The sequence below is a fragment of the Nomascus leucogenys genome, chromosome 2, assembly GCF_006542625.1.
Source record: "Nomascus leucogenys isolate Asia chromosome 2, Asia_NLE_v1, whole genome shotgun sequence".
NCBI lineage: Eukaryota > Metazoa > Chordata > Mammalia > Primates > Hylobatidae > Nomascus > Nomascus leucogenys.
This window is the reverse complement of record NC_044382.1, coordinates 90,169,715-90,187,423: the sequence shown is the minus strand read 5'-3', so window position 1 is coordinate 90,187,423 and position 17,709 is coordinate 90,169,715. Positions and strand designations below refer to the sequence as shown.

The window sequence follows — 17,709 nt, the reverse complement described above, 5'->3', positions numbered from 1 at the left end:
ATGTGGGGTGAAAACACCCTCCGAAGTGATACTTTGGCCTGATGAGCGTGCCTAGCCGGCTGCCTGGCCACGACCCAGATCCACTCATCTGGAAGCTGCTGGAGATTTGCTCCTTATAATTTCTTGGCATTTTTTTTTTCAGTGTCAGGGTGCCTGGAGGAGGGTCCCATTTAGTCTAAACACTGTGATAATTCAATCTGGAATATGAGTCTTTCACTCCAAGGACCATCCCAGAGCTAAACACAGTGGCTTCTCCTAGCTCTGCTCTGACGCAAGGAGGAGTCATGTTGGTCAGGTTAGTCTCAAACTCCTGACCACAGGTGATCCCTCCACCTTGACCTCCCAAAGTTCTGAGGTGTGAGCTATGGAGTCTGGCCTCCGCTCTCAGTCTAACATTAAACACGTTGCAAGGCAAATTCATATTGCCCAAGGGTGTTATTTTTCAAATGGAAGTTCATACCAGCTAATTCTGTTTTTTAAAATGCAGTTTTCTGGGCCATATCATGGACCTACTAAATTAGAATCACTAGTGTGGAATCTTGGAATCTGTACTTTGCCAAAACATCCCACGGAGCCTGTGTTCACTAAAATCTGAGACACTGAGATAGTCTTCCCAACCATTCTGTTTTTCCTGACATCACCACAAATCTCCAGACTCTTGGAAATGAGAGAATATGGGATGGGTGCAGGTGCCCGTATCTGAGCGCAAGTGACAAAGGAATACACCTTGCAATCCCATTCCTTTGCATGGGGCAGCAGAGGAAGACCGTCATATTCCCCCTCCAGCCTCAGACTTATCACTCCAACTTCATGGATGTGTGGAATAAGAATATAATAGTCGGCCGAGCATGGTGGCTCATGCCTGTAATCCCAGCAATTTGGGAGGCCGAGGCGGGAGGATCACCTGAGGTCAGGAGTTCAAGACCAGCCTGGCCAACATGGAGAAACCCCCTCTCAACGAAAAATACAAAAAATAACTGGGTGTGGTGGTGCATGCCTATAATCCCAGCTACTTGGGAAGCTGAGGCAGGAGAATCACTTGAACCTGAGAGGCAAAGGTTGCGGTGAGCCGAGATCACGCCATTGCACTCCAACCTGGGCAACAAGAGCAAAACTCCGTCTCAAAAAAAAAAGAGAATATAATAGTCACACTTCAGTCCAATCTCTCTTGAGACTGGAGAACTGGTTTCTGAAAGTGGAAAGTCAGGTCCATTATGGTGCTAGCATAATTGGTTGGTTCAGATAACCTTAGTTATAAAGCACCTTTCCAGACTAACTTATTTCCTAGTTGCTAATATGCTGGTTCAGTAGCTCATCACAAAGAGACCCATGAAAAAATCAGTGGTTTGGTTTGAACCCATAGGACTACTTGAATCTCTGCTCACAGTGAGTTTATTTTAGGATGAAGTTGGTTCAAAGCATAATGTAGGCTAATTAAAAAATAAAAAAGAAATTGGCAATGATTAACCAGACTTAGTTCAACAATTGCACAGGCCAGATCATTGAAGGGACTTGCAAGACTCCACAGGGTACACTCATGCAAAGCCTTACTAAGCTAAAGCAGATGGTGCGGCAGGAGAAAGCAAGCACAGGCCAGCCTCAGAGAGGGTCGAGGTCTCCAGGCACAGCCATGCTGCAGGGGCCTTAGTCACACAAGATGTACTTCTACGGAATAGAAATCACCAAAACATATGCGAGGTATCTTGGTTTCAGGAGAACCAACACACAAGTTTACCAAGCAGTCTTGTATACCCTGCTAGTCACACAACTTAAACAACACTATAAAAATTGTTAAATCAGGCTGGGTGCAGTGGCTCACACTTATAATCCCAGTGCTTTGGGAGGCTGAGAAGGAAGGATTGCTTGAGGCCAGAAGTTTGAGACCAGCCTGGGCAATATGGTGAGCCCTCATCTCTACAAAAAATAAATATAAAAAAAATTAGCCAGGCATAGTGACGTTTGCCTGCAGTCCTACTGAGAGGATCCCTTGAGCCCAAGAGTTTGAGGTCACAGGAAGCTATGATTACACTACCGTGCTCCAGCCTGGGCAACAGAGTGAGACCCTGTTTCAGAAAAAAAAAAAAAAAAAAAAGGAGTTAAACCAGTGCATGCCATCAATCTACACATTCCTAACCAAATTCCACAAGGTAGTCCAGGGGAGTTTTGGACTTTAAGCAGCATATTATAAATCATCAGCTTATTTCTTTTTTCTTCCTTTTTTTTTTTTTTTTTTTGAGATGGAGTCTCACTCTGTCTCCCAGGCTGGAGTGCAGTGGCATGATCTTGGCTCACTGCAAGACCTCCTTCTCCTGGGTTCAAGCGATTCTTGTGCCTCAGCCTCCTAAGTAGCTGGGATTACAGGTGTGCTCCACCATACCCGGTTACTTTTTGTATTTTTAGTAGAGACAGTGTTTCACCATGTTGGCCAGGTGCAGTGGCTCACACCTATAATCTTGAACACCTGACCTCAAGTGATTCACCTGCCTCAGCCCCGCAAAGTGCTGGGATTACAGGTGTGAGCCACCACACCCAGGGATCACTAACTTATTTCATCCTTATCTTGGCCAAGGGTCGGTACCAGACTTTGAGTATCTTGGAAATAAGCATGGAGCTACCCCAGTCCAGCTTCAAGGTGACCCATCCTTCTATACACAGGGTCAGCAGAGGGCACTTATGTAAGAATTTGAGCTCTTGGTTCTGTTGCCTCATATTTCCAGGTTTCTGGAAGTTGGTGAAAGCTTTATTCCCACATATTTATTCTTTTGTTTTGCTTATTAGATAATGTTTTCACCATGTAATGAAATTTCCAAATTGGGAATACCTCATGGTATAAGATAGCTTTCTCTAGAACTTCTTTATTCCCTCTCTTTGCTTTCTTAATTTTGCAAAAGATAGGAAACGTTTAGATTTCAGTGGAGTCAAAGTCCCTCTCCTCATTGATCGATTTGAATAATTTCCTATTTTGTAGTTCTGTTGAAAAATTTTAAAATCAGGGAAAATTAATAGAGTGAACTTTTTAAAGCACATATCTTATTGCATGAAGAAATAATTAAGCCTATGTTGTTTTTTTAGTTTAAAAATAATTTAAGAAAAAATTTAGTCATAACATGTTTAGTAAAAACACTCATAAAAGCTCTATTTACTTGAGTTAGAAAACCATGTAGCATATCATTTGTTTTTGCAAAATTCATGCTGTGCTTTTATAATTTAACAAGGCAATAAAAGATAAATGCTTTTCTTTCTCTAGATTCATTTAAAACCAGTCACACTTCTAACTGAACAAGATCATGTGGAACATAATCTGGCTGCTGAGAGAAGGAAAGTTCGATTACAACATGAAGATACCTTTAACAATTTAATGAAGGAAAGTAGCAAGTTTGATGGTCAGTAAATCCACTTATAAGAACTTTAATTCTATGACTGTGACAGGGAAAGGAGTCTTTTCTTAGAGCACACTTATTATCACCTTATTATTACCATTCAGTCCTGATGACACTAGGTATCTTTTCCAACAAACCCGGTGGCTGGAGAAGGAAGGGCCTGGCCACTGAGAATGTAACTGCTGACACCTAAGGCCTCTTTAAATTGGAAGATCTCCAGGAGAGGAGATGGGGAAAAAGGGTGACAGGGACCAGGCAGTCATTAGTAAGCATGCGTTCACGAATGATGGCTGAATGAAGGGTTGATGACAATGCTATACATTGACACGGTGCTTCATGGCTTACTAAGCAGTTTCTTGTCCACGGTTTCATAGGAGCTGCATGTAATCTCAACAGAGCAGAAAGCTGCAACTCTGAGCAGGAAAGAAACTTGCTAAAGATCATATGGGATATGAGCAGAGGCTATAAGATCCTGCTCTTGTTGCCTGGTGCTTTCCACAATCACCCTGTGTTTTATGAGCCACACTTCCTTAGTTCTCTGGCAGTGATTCCCTGGGCTCTTTGATGCCTCCTGGAGCCAGACTGGTGAGGAAAGGCAGAGCCCCACCCTTGCCCCTCCTCTGCCCTTTCTTTTTGTCTGACCCCATCTTCTGAAGCCCCAGGGGATGCCAGTGGAGAGCACAATGAGGGAGGGGAGGAAGTGGAGTGAGCCCACCCAGGCCCCACAAGCTGACCACTGCCAGGAGGGCAGAAGGTTCAGCACCCCTTGGCTCCAAAGGAAGGCACAGGAAGAAGAGGAAGGAAAGGAGAGGACAAGAACATGTCAGAATAAGGAAGTCAAAAGAGAAGGAGAAAGAGTGCATGGAAAGGCTAGAGGAAAGAGAGAGGTAGCAGCCGGTGTGGCAGAAGTGCAGAGCCTTTATTCTGCCCCTGGTAATATCCCGGGACCACCCCACAGAAGACTTCCAGGTTGAAAAAGAGATTTTTCAAAGGTTTCTACTCATTGCTGACCTTTCAAAGGACAATATCCATTACCAACTTTGTTTGTTTTCTTGGATTTTTCTTTGAGACAGAGTTTCGCTCCTGTTGCCCAGGCTGGAATGCAATGGTGCGAACTCAGCTCACTGCAACCTCTGCCTCCCAGGTTCAAGCAATTCTCCTGCCTCAGCCTCCCAAGTAGCTGGGATTACAGGCACCTGCCACCATGCCCAGCTAATTTTGTATTTTTAGTAGAGACCAGGTTTCACCATGTTGGCCAGGCTGATCTCAAACTCCCAATCTCAGGTGATCCGCCTGCCTCGGCCTCCCGAAGTGCTGGGATTACAGATATGAGCCACTGTGCCCAGCCCAGACCAAGTTATTTTTAAGGAAATGAAGACTTCATCATTAAATGACGGTGTTAAGAAGAGCAAGTCTCCATTTGTAAAGCTGGTCTTGTACCAAAATACATTTCAAATGCATTTTGCTCAAGTAATGAAATAGCTGAACCAAGAGAACAACCCTGAGGCAGATGAGACAACCATTAATAAAAAACAAAACCCTGCTGTCTCCTCATCCCTAAAATCCCAAGGAAGAAATGAAATGACAGATAAAATACTTGCTAGTGAGCAAACCCATACTGTGCATGACAAGTAAATCTCTTAGGACATCTTAGGAAAACTCAAGCATTTAACACAGTTTTTAGTAAGTATATGCAGTTCCCCTAGTTTCACTGGTCTTCCTTTCTGCAGTTATGTCTTTTAAAAAAGCTTTCTGTCCTCATTGAAATTACGCTACCTGAGTTCATAAGGAGAAAGTAGAAATAAGCCACTAAACAACCAGAAGTCTGATTGACAATGTCGAAATACAGTTCTTTTTTTTTTTTTTTTTTTTTTTTTGAGATGGGGTCTTACTCTGTCGCCCAGGCTAGAGTGCAGTGGTGTAATCTCAGCTCATTGCAACCTCTGCCTCCCAGGTTCACACGATTCTCCTGCCTCAGCCTCCAGAGTAGCTGAGACTACAGGCATGCGCCACCACGTCCAGCTAATTTTTGTATTTTTAGTAGAGACGAGGTTTCAACTGTTGGCCAGGCTGGTCTTGAACTCCTGACCTTAGATCTGCCCGCCTTGGCCTCCCAAAGTGCTGGGATTACAGGCGTGAGTCACCAAGCCTGGCAAAAAGCAGTTCTTTTGAAATCTGTGCATATTCATCCAGAGACTCTTGCAAGACCTGCTTCCACACTCTCCAAGTCATTCCTCATCTGAATCACATGTCTCAAGGTCATTCTCCATCCTTTTACCCGGAACTCTCTAGATCAAGCTGCTGCCCACGAGGGAGAGGGTGACCCTGTGATGCGTGAGGTGCTGGCCGGCGTGCCCCGGTGCATGCTAGATGGAGTGTGTGTGTGTGATTGTGGATAAAATCATTGATAGTCATGTAAGTGGAAGGACTCCTTCCCTCTCAGCAGAAAGGAAAGACTAACACACTGACTGGTAGCTCTTTCCAACAATTCTGTATGAAACGCCTGTCATGTGCCAGGAAACTGTTTGCCACTAGAGGTATAAACATGAAAAATGCAGGGTCTTTGTTCTTGAGAAACTTGTAGTTTAGTGCTGGAGACAGACATGTTAATAGTTTCTAAATAATATAGTAAGTGAATAGAGAGCTGTAGACTCTAAGTAATGTGGGAGCCCAGAGGAAGGGCCCTTGGGGGTTCATGAGAGACTCACTGCAGGAGGGGCTATGAGAAGAAAGTTGGGAAGGCGAGGAAGTGGGTAGCAGTGAGGGTGAAGGCACGGAGGCATGAACCAGCACACTGTGTGCTGGGAAGCCACCAACACAAGAGTATTGCTAGAGAGAAAATGCAAAGTAGAGGGAGGCGGGAGAGGAAGAAGGTAGGATTGTGTCTTGGAGGCTCCCGGGGCCATGCTGAGAAGCTTGGCCTTTCTTCTGTTCTTGATGGGAGCCATTGAAGGATTTTGAGCAGGGTTGGGGCATGACTGGGTTTGCACTTAATATGGTCACTCTGGCTAGAGGGAGAGAGACCAGGCGAGAGGCGAGGGGTGCCTAAACTAGGCAGCGATACTGGGGAGAGACAGGAGGGAAAGAGTTTAAAAATACACATGAGATCACGCCAACAAAACAGGGTCACTGATTGGCTGTGGGGAGAAGGGCGAGGAAGAAGGAGCATAGGCTGACTCCTGGGTGTCTGCTTGGAACAGCTGGTTAGCAGTTGTGCCATGAACTGAGATCATGGATCTGAGGGGAAGGAAAGGGCAATTTTTAGGAGGTAGATGATGAGTTCAGTTTTAGGCATATGGAGTCTGAAGTGCCTGTGGACATCCAAAAGGAAGAGACCACAGCTGGGGAGATTCTATCTGAGAGAAAACTGCTTAGAGAAGTAGTTCATATGAAGACAACCTGCAGCCCACAGGGTGCTGGGCCAAGAACAGAACCTGCGAAGCACAGGCATCTAAGAGAGGATCCAGAAAGATAAACCTACCAAGGAGACCTGGAGGGACTAATCAGAGGGGTGCAGGGAGAGCTGGAGAGAGCAGTGTCACACACCAAGGGAGCAGAGTTACAAGAAGAAATAGTAAGTGATCAACTGCGTTCCAGGAAGTGAGGAATAAAACCTGTCTACTGGACTGGGAATCAGGAAGGCATTGGTGACATCGGCAAATGTGGGGTTAGAAGTGTGGGAGACACTTGGATGACCTTAATTACTTAGAGGAATAATGGGATGAGGGACAGTTTGCCATAACCTTTATATCATATGCACAGGCCAAAGTAAACACTACTATCACCAGGCTTGTTTGAAGCACATGTACAAGGATGCAGGGGGTGGGGAGGGAAGTAGCGCTGCGAGCCTCCTGGCCCCGACAGCCCGAGTGTCATCTGTTGCAGGACATGTGGACAGTGAGGGACACAGTGGCCGTTGCAGCTCTTAGAGCAGCTTGGCTAGTTCAGAGCCTTTGCTTTTGTGGAAAACTGAGGCATTGTGTCCCACAACAGCACTAGCATTTAGCAGGAACTCACTTCTCTCAAGGTGTTTTCCTTCACTCCAGCCATCCGAGGTGGAGCTTGCTCCTCTCTGGCCTCTGGACCCAGCCCTACAGGAAGCAGGAGGCTTCCATCGGCCCACTCACCCCAAACCATCCACCCTGGAGAAAGCCACCTCCTCCCACCGGACTTACTCCTAAAGGCGAATTGCTAGGAGCTGGGCCTATGCATTGGCTCATCTTTCTCTTATAGTCAGTGGTTGCCCCAGCACAAAGCTGCTCTTTTTATTTTCTTATCCAGTACTTTTCTTATCCAAGTCTGTAACCAAGTCCTCTGACTTTGCAGAACCATCCTTCTGCAATCTATCTTTGTGAGTTCAATCGTTTTTATTTTTAGATTCCACAAATAGGTAAGTACATGTGATGTTTGTCTTTCTGTGCCTTACTTATTTTGCTTGACATAATGACCTCAGTTCCATGCATGTTGTTGCAAATGACAGTATCTCCTTCTGTGTTATGCTGAATAGTACTGTAACAGGTCTATAACCAAAACCTCTGACCTTGCTTTTCTCAGCCTGCTGAGGCAAGGTAAATAATAAACAAAACAAGAACTGTAAAATGGGAATAATAAAGGTACTTACATAATGGGTTTATGGGAGCATTAAATGAGTTAATATAGAAAGTGTCAGGCATGCAGAAAGTGCTGTCATTTCTATTATTGTTTGAGAGGTCCCCTTCACAGGAGGAATTAGAGCCAACAGTTAAAGACAGATGCTTCACAGGAGCTATGCTGTAAAGGATGAAGGAAATAGCCTGGAGCTACAGGAGACCCTCAAAGTAAAGGGGCATTGTTTCTCAAGCTAGGAGAAATTTGGTCATGGTTCCAGGCTGATCAAGATGATTGATGAGGCTTGGCGGTGGCTCATGCCTATAATCTCAGCACTTTGGGAGGCCGAGGCAGGCGGATCACTTGAGATCAGTTCGAGACCGTGGTGAAACCCTGTCTCTACTAAAATTACAAAAATTAGCCGGGCGTGGTGATGCACTCCTATAATCCCAGCTACTTGGGAGGCTGAGGCAAGAGAATTGCTTGAACCCAAGAGGTGGAGTTTACAGTGAACCGAAACTGCACCACTGCAGTCCGGCCTAGGCCACAGAGCCAGATTCTGACTCAAAAAAAAAAAAAAAGAGATAATTGATAAAAATAATTATTGAGTAAGAAGTTAATTATAAAAGAAAGAGATGATTCATGTCAAATCTGTACTTTAGACACTGGGAAATTGTTGTCATGTTTTTGTCTTGGAGGAATGGGGATCTCTGCTACCCTGAGCTCCCTTGCGAGGGTTCGTCTATTGGGAAGGGTTGTTAGGATGGTGACTGAAGCTGTCTTCACACCCCCCTCAAGGTAACATGAGCCAGGTAAACATGGGTGGCTGCACTGGCTTCTTCTGGTGTTGTACAAATTGCACTAATAAGTGAAATCAGCAGCAGACAATTTGTCTGCACAACACTTACTTTGAGTACTGGAGATAGTCTAAACTAGTAACAGGCACACATGACAGTCATTCAAATATAGAGATAAAACGATTGCAATTGACTTGAGTTTCAGTGTGTTACAAAGTTGGCCAGATTAGATCTACATCTATATGTCTAGTTCGTAGTTCAATTTCAAATTATGGATTTTTTCAAAGTTTTCTTTTGTCATCTGCTTTGTTTAATCTGCCCTAACTTAGATTATTCTACATCCTTTTACATAAAACAACTTTTAACCTAATTCCATTGATCTGATTTTGTTTTTGGAAATTTTACTAACTTCCATGCCAGCAAAGGTGCCAGAGAACTTAAAAGCAATTCATCTTAAAGAATGTAAGAGCCAGACTCTGACATTTAAAGCTGCTGTGTAGTGTGTGATTTCTCCACCTGCTGCTCCTTAGATCTGATGGAGTTGGTTTTTGACAGGACGGTGTGTGTTCTAAAAGAAGAGAACCAGATCATCTCTGTTCTTGTACCATGTTTTTAGGAAACCAGGGGTTTGTGTTGGTTATAAATATCAAACATAAAAGATTGGAATATTTTTCAAGATGTTGTATGATGAAAATGCATATTATTAGAACAGTCAGAACATTGAATCCAGATCATATCCTTTCAGAAGAAAAGAAAAGAGATGAGATTAGTTTTGTAAAAGCAGGATATTTTTGGGATGTGTATAAGCACGCACATCTCAGAAATACTACTGGATCATTATTTGCAAGCTTGACATATAGGGGAAAAACTTAAAATTTGAAAGCATTTTAATTATAATTTTTGAGTAAGAAAACCAGATCTTAAGAGCATTATCATGGTTAATTTTCTAGATACGCAGAAAGAAAACTAGGGCTAGCATGACCTCAATTCAGGTCAAAGTTCCTGATCTACAAGTGTAGAGTGAATGTAAAGTTGTCAAAGCAGGATGATGACACAGTACGTTAAGAACATCCAAAGTACACGTATTGAACTTGATCACTCAAAGCCAGCAGAAAGGGTCAGTTCTGTTTACTTAACCCAAACCAGAACTGCGAGCCTGAATTGCTCTCTGAACCTGGGAAAACCTTATTTTTTCATTGGTTGTAAATTAACTCCAAATAAGCAAACTTCTGCACCAAAGTCATCTAACTCAATGTATTTCTGCATATGTATCATAGCTGATGCTGGTGCACGTATAACCTCACCTAGCACCTCCCTCTACAGGTTTCAGTATATACTGTATGTGTCTTCATAGGAAGTATGTGGTTTCTCTTTAAAGTTATCCCTCAGAAAAGAAGGGAGCTGCTTTATATTTGAGTCTTTACAATGTCTCTCATAAGGCCTTCTCTTAATTTTTTATTTTATAATTATTTAAAAACTATTTTTAAAGAGATAGTACATGCACGGGGTAAAAAATGTAAAACGCATAAAAAGGCATATAGTTAAAAAGTAAGTCTGCCTACCATCTGGCTTCCCACCTTCAGAGACCATCACTATCACACACACTTCAATTTTTGTGGGTACATAGTAGGTGTATATATTTATGGGATACATGAAATATTGTGATACAAGCATATGAATGTGCAATAATCACATCATGTAAAATGGGGTATCCACTCCTTCAAGTGTGACAAACAATCCAATGATACTCGTTATTTTTAAATATATAATTAAATTATTATTGACTGTAGTCACCCTGTTGTGCTGTCAAATACTAGGTCTTATTCATTCTTTCTAACTATATTTTTGTACCCATTAACCATCCCCACCCTCCCACTACCCTTCCCAGCCTTTCATAAGCATGCCTCTGCTACCTCCATGAGTTCAATTGTTTTGATTTTTAGCTCCCACAAATAAGTGAAAACATGTGATGTTTGTCTTTCTGTGCCTTTTTTCACTTATAATGATCTCCAGTTCCATCCATGTTGTTGCGGATGACAGGATCTCATTCTTTTTTATGCCTGAATAGTATTCTGTTGTGTATATGTATTACATTTTCTTTATTCATTCATCTGTTGATAGACACTTAGGTTGCTTCCAAATTTTAGCTATTGTGAACAGGGCTGCAACAAACATGGGAGTGTATATATCTCTTCAGTATCCTGATTTCCTTTCTTTTGGGTGTATAGCCAGCAATGGGATTGCTGGATCTGATGGTAGTTCTGTTTTTAGTTTTTTGAGGAACCTCCAAACTGTTCTTCATAGGGGTTGTACTAATTTACATTCCCACCAACAGTGTATGAAGGTTCCCTTTTCTCCACATCCTTACCAGCACTGGTTATTGCCTGTCTTTGGGATAAAAGGCATTTTAACTGGGGTGAGATGATATCTCATTGTAGTTTTGATTTGCATCTCTCTGATGATCAGTGATGTCGATACCTTTTTATATGCCTGTTTGCCATTTGCATGTCTTCTTTTGAGAAATGTCTATTCAAATCTTTGGCCCATTTTTTAATCAGATTATTAGATTTTTTTCCTATAGAGCTGTTTAAGCTCCTTATATATTCTGGTTATTAATCACTTATCAGATGGATAGCTTTCAAATATTTTCTCCCATTCTGTGGGTTGTCTCTTCACTTTGTTGATTGTTTTCTTTGCTGTGCAGATGCTTTTTAACTTGATGTGATTCCGTTTGTTGATTTTTCCTTTGGTTACCTGTGCTTGTGGGGTACTGCTCAATAAATTTTTGTCCAGACCAATGTTCTGGAGAGTTTCCCCGATGTTTTCCTGTAATGGTTTTATAGTTTGAGGTCTTAGATTTAAGCCTTTAATCCATTTCGATTTGATTTTTGTGTATGGTAAGAGATAGTGGTCTAGTTTCATTCTTCTGCATATGAGTATCCAGTTTTCCCAGCACCATTTATTGAAGAGATTGTCTTTCCCCAATGTAGTTCTTGGCACCTTTGTCAAATATGAGTTTACTGTGGGTGTGTGAATCTGTTTCTGGGTTCCCAGTTCTGTTCCATTGGTCTAGGTGTCTGTTTTTATGCCAGTGCCTGGCTGTTTTGCTTACTACAGCTCTGTAGCATAATTTGAAGTCAGGTAATTGTATTAATTTATTTTAAACAAAAAAATGTACCATTTGAATAAGCAACATTAGCCTGAAAACAACCTCAATCAATACTAGTTTGGGATATGTATAAAATATCTTCTAATAAAATCAATTTTAGAAAGAGAGAGAAATTGAAACGGATTAAGATTGTGTATTTCTTTTAAAGATCACTTTAGAAAGTGATTCCATTTTGATTCTAGCAATATAGTGGATTCATTGTTGGGTAAAACCAAAAATTTCTGGAAAAATATTTACAAACATCTTTGCAAACACATCTCAGCAGGCAGAAAAATAAGAGAAAACTTTGAAGTCCAGAAATGGTGAGAAAACACAAATGCCGCAGTGCAAGGAAGCATTGGGGCTGGCATTTGTTCTGGAGGACCCAGCAGGTGCCTGAGGACATACAGCTTGTGTGTAATGGGCCTGCTTGGGCTCAGGAGACAAAACCAGGGGCCCATGTGAGGGAGAAGGTTGGATCAGGGAACCTTCCTTGGTGCTGGAACCTCCAAAAGGTGATTCCCTCAGTGAGTCAACTAGAAAAATTTCACCCTCCAGAGAGCCTTAGCCTTAGGTGGAATGGGAAAAAAAATTCTCTCCCTTTGAGAATTCAATCACAAGTGCATCCTCATGCAGATTTGGATCCTCAGAAGTCACATGACCTGTCTGGGCTAAAACAGAACAAGTAAACTTTAGTGTAAAGTGGTGCTGTGTTGTAGGACCCCAGGTGATCTGCAGCTGCAAATGCAGCTCCTTTGTGAAGAAATGACTTTAAAGCCAGCTCTCAAGAATTTCCACAGAAAAAGATCCAAGCAATATGAGATCCTAGTGAAAAATCATAAAAGATAGAAATAAAGCAAGGCATCAAGATCTAGAAGTGACACCAGGCCCCACAAAGTCTGAACAAGGCCCACAAAGACAGCAGATAATGAATTTATCAAGTAAGATGAAGAGGCTTAATATGTTTTAAGAAATAAAAGAGTATCAAGAGTATAATGCAAGAACAACAACAACAGAAAAAGTAACCTAGAAGGTTTAAGAATGCAAGAAACAAGACAATTTCTATAAAAAAGAATATATAATAATTAAAATTTGAAACTCAGTGAATGAATGAAACAGCAGATAAGACAAGGAACTGGAAGATAGATCTGAAAGAGTTAACTAGAATGCAGCCAGATAGACAAAGAAATGAGAAATATGTAAGGGAGGTTAGAAGACATGGAGAATGGAGAGAAATGTCTAACATGCAAAAAAATTCTCCAGAAATGAGACAAGCAATATTTGAAGCAAATGATATAAAGAGATATTTCATGAAGAGGTGACAAGAATACTTAATATACATGTAAAAAGATGTTGGAACTCATTAGTATCAGGAAAATGCAAATTATAACCAACGTGAGATACTCTTCCACACCCAACAAACTGGAAATAGTTGAGTGTCTGATACTTCTAAGCAAAAATGGGGACCAGTGGGGACTCTCATCAACAGCAGACAGAAGTGTCAGTACAACTATTTTATTACCTAAAAATATTCTGTTGACAGTAAGGACTATGAATGTTAAGGAAATCAGCTAAGTTTATTCATTCATTTCATTTAATAAATATTTATTGAGCACCTATGTTCAGGAATTATATGAGAATTTTTAAAATCCATAGTCCCTGCACCAAAAAGCTTAGGATCTAGTGGGTCACATAATAAAAGGGCACACAAATAACATAAAACTATAGCCATGAAAGAAAGATCCTTAGAGAGACCCTGAAGGTGGGGCTGAGCTGTGGAGGTCAGAGAAGTCTCCCCTGAGGAAGTGATGACCAAGGGGGGGCCACAGAGTACGAGTGAAATTGAAGACACAAGTGGTGGTGGCCAGGGGGATTGCCCTGCCCTAGACAGCAGGGATGTGACAAATGCCCTGTTGCTGGACATAATACTTCCTCAGAAGAAGTGAAAAAAGACCAGCATGGCTGGAGCAAAGGGAGAGGGAGAGTGAGGCCAGACCAGGAAGGCAGGGCTTGCAGGCCATGGGAAGGATTTGGGGTTTTATACGAGAACAATGGGTAGCTACTGACTTGTTTTAAGCTGGGGACTGAAACGATCACTGGAAATAAGAACAAATGAAAGAGATCATCAGTTAATTATAAATCTCAAAATTACATTAAGAAGTGGAGTTAAGGGTTTCTATGACTGCCCTTCTGGATCACCAGCTGTGACTATGCCAAGAGCACCAAGAGTTGCTGGGCATGTCTTCCCTCTCACACTGCAAGCTCAGCTCTGCCTCTGACAGTACAGCCAGGATGGTGCCCCAGTTTGTAAATCCTTTCCCCCTCCTCCCCAACAATAGCGTGTGAGATGGAAACCTAGCTGATGGTTCACTTCGTGATGCAAAAAGCATAATTGAATACATTTTACTGCTTTGCAGCCAGAGTAAATGATTTTTCCATTGTTAAGAGTAAAAACCAACTTGTTAGTAAATGGAGCAGATATGATTCAAAAGAAGCAGAAAGCTAGGCACGGTGGCTCACACCTGTATTCCCAGCACTTTGGGAGGCCGAGGCAGGCAGATCACCTGAGGTCAGGAGTTCAAGACCAGCCTGGCCAACATGGTGAAAACCATCTCTACTGAAAATACAAAAATTAGCCAGGCGTGGTGGCATGCACCTGCAATCTCAGCTACTCGGGAGGCTGAGGCAGGAGAATTGCTTGAACCTGGGAGGCTGAGGTTGCAGTGAGCTGAGATCACACCACTGCACTCCAGCCTGGATGACAGAGTGAGACTGTCTTAAAAAAAAAAAAGAGAGCAGGACATGAAGAAGTATAATAGATTGTGTCTTTCCTGCTTGTGACTGCAATCATTACAAACAGTTTCCACAGGAGGCCACATTTCCATTCTGAAGGTAGTGTTTCAAGCTTCCTGGTGTCTCTGGTCCTTTGTAGCTCAGATTCTTTATTTTTAACAACTTTATTGTGGTATAATTGACAAACAATGAATGGCCCATATTTAAAGCATACAATTTGATAAGTTTTGACATAAGTTTACACCTTTGAAAACATCACCACAATCAAGATAATGACATATCCATCACCCCCAACATTTCTGCCCCTTCCTGTCCTGATCTGTCCCTACCCCACCACAAACAACTCAAGTTTCAAGGTAACCATTCTTTTAGTCAAAATTCCAATAGACTTGTTTTATAGGCTAGAATACAATCTCTAAAAGGCCCTTTGTGATTATCTTAACCCAATTCACTGCAAATATTCACCATTAAGATAAGAGTCACTCTGTAGAACCTGTCAATTTGCTCAGTCTTAAGCCTTTGAGAACACTTTAATTTTTCCATAAATCTGAATTGAATGTACTGCCGGGAAGGAAAAGCTGGAGCCCCAGGGCCTATGGTTAACTCCACCATCATTAATGTTTACATCCACCTTTCAGATCTCATTTTTGATGAAGAGGAAGGAGCGGTTTCCACAAGGGGCACCTCCGTTCAGAGCATTGAACTGGTCCTCCCACCCCATGCAAACCATCACGGAAATACATTTGGTGGCCAGATTATGGCTTGGATGGAGACAGTGGCTACTATTTCTGCAAGGTTCTTGGTTTTGACCTTTGGCATATGATTTTGGGACCAGTGAGGAGAAAATAGAAAGGGACTGAGATCTAGTTCTTGGGCTAGTCAAGAAGTCAAGGAAAGGACTGAGGAAAATGTTGCCTTTTATAATGATTTCTAAATCATTTACTTGCTTACTTTAGGATTAATCTGTCCTTTTGTTTGAAGGTGAATGTTTAAATATTTTGGTTCAAAAATAAAAATGAGATGACAGCTTTAATACTTTATTCTGAATTATGAATATTGATCTTATGAAACTGCAACTCATTGTCTTGATAGCTTATGACAAAGTAAATGCAGAACAGAAATAGAAGACAGGCTTCACACTTAAAAATAATCAGTCTAGGTTGGGCATGGTGGCTCACACCTATAACCCCAGCACTTTGGGAGGCCGAGACAGGAAGATTGCTTGATGCCAGGAATTCAAGACCAGCTTGGGCAACATAGCAAAACCCTGACTCTACAAAAAAAAATTTGCTGGTGTGGTGGTGTGCACCTATAGTCCCAGCTAGTTGGGAGGCAGAGGTGGGAGGATCACTTGAGCCCAGGGATTCAAAGCTACAGTGAGCTATGATCACGCCACTGCACTCCAGCCTCTCTATAAATAAGTAAGTAAATAAATAAAGTCAGTTAGTTACAAACCTTTTTAAAGACAATTTACAGTTAGGTCTGACCTTTAAAGGTGCTGGTTAAAAATAATCATGGCCAAAGAAATATCTGAAAAATAGGAAAAGAAAGAAGAGAATATTTAGAATACTTTTAAAGACTCCTCAATTTCAAAAAGGTTATTTTATTCTTAATGGAAAGATGTAGGTAATTGAGCCCCTTTAGGGAACACTCTGTACCCTGGAAATGCATTTGAATAGGATCTGCCCTTCTGACAATTTTCATAACCATTGAAAAATTTTAAGGTTGTATTTCCCTCAAATTAAAATAATTTTATTATTAATATATCTATAGTTATGACTATAGTTAGAAACCTGTAGTCATCCTTTCTAAAAATTATGCACAAATAAGCGAGCTTGTTTTTAAAATGAGATTGTGGTTCTTAATGACAGTAAAGCAATTGAACATGTTCTATTGTAAAGGCTTATGGCAGCGTCTGTTCACTTGGTGTTGGCACAGAGTAATTGAATGATGACTGGGAATCTAAACTGTAGAAAATTATGGAAGTAACTTTCTGAAATTAAATATTATATATAATTATTTCAAAATGTCATACATGCAAAAATTATAAAATGTGTATCTCCTAGCCTTTCAGGCTTTATGTAGCAATCCAGGTAATTTTTCTGTGGGGGGAAAAGCTTGTCTTTTGATCTGTGGGTGAATTTGATTAACTGTAAAGCTGAGGAATTGTGTGAGGACACCTGCCTTCACTTGGGCCCCACTCCAACCCGGATCACAACTTCTTGGGACTACAGTCATGAGCTATCAGGATGACTATAATTCAAATTAGAACAAAAAGCATTGGTTTGTTGTTCCAAGGGACTTCCACAGGAAACGAGACAAGAGTAGGACTGTTACCAAAGGAGTAGAAGCATCAACATCTGGGTAAAGACCCCACTGCTCAGGGACATGGTATTTCCCAAGATATTGGCAGGTAGCCTACAGACCTACCCTAAACACACATAATCCAGTTATTTATTTCAGTCAAGTTTAAAGAAATGCTTATTTAGAAAATAGGTTGAAGACTTGTCTGTGCAATTGTTCAATGAATGAATGAGTGATCGCTTTCTTCTCTCTCCCTCCCTTTGTCTCCTCAGCCGCCTGTGTTGCGCACATCCCTTTCTGAAGTCTGTAGATATGTTTAAGTTCCGGGGACCATCTACAGTTGGAGATCGTCTTGTCTTCGCTGCCATTGTCAACAATACATTTCAGACCTGGTAAAGTGAGCCCTTAGGCTGCTATGAAGAAATTTAAACTTGCACAAATGTAATTTTTAATTTCAGCCTGGAGGTGAGTACAGGAACTACTTTAACGAAATTCCATTTTTTTCATGCAATTTTCAAAATCCATGAACACATTTTTAACCCTTTGTTCTGCTTGGGGCCTTCTCACAATTAGTAAATTGTGAAGGACTGGTTTTTATAAGGGTGGCCGTATGTCCTAACTGGCCCAAGTTGGACCTGGTTTGTACCTGTCATCCCTGCATAATTATTAACTGTTCCTTTCAGTCCCAGTGACTAGACGG

General features: G+C 41.6%; 1 protein-coding gene across 1 annotated transcript in view; it reads left to right on the top strand.

Moving 5' to 3' along the window:
* Positions 1-17,709, top strand: part of ACOT12 (acyl-CoA thioesterase 12) — a 63,809-nt gene that overhangs the window by 30,601 nt on the left and 15,499 nt on the right. The window contains exons 5-7 of the mRNA XM_030823207.1: positions 3,248-3,383; positions 15,344-15,500; positions 17,282-17,401. Of these exons, the coding sequence (XP_030679067.1) occupies positions 3,248-3,383; positions 15,344-15,500; positions 17,282-17,401 (413 nt within the window). The remainder of the gene's footprint in view (positions 1-3,247; positions 3,384-15,343; positions 15,501-17,281; positions 17,402-17,709) is intronic.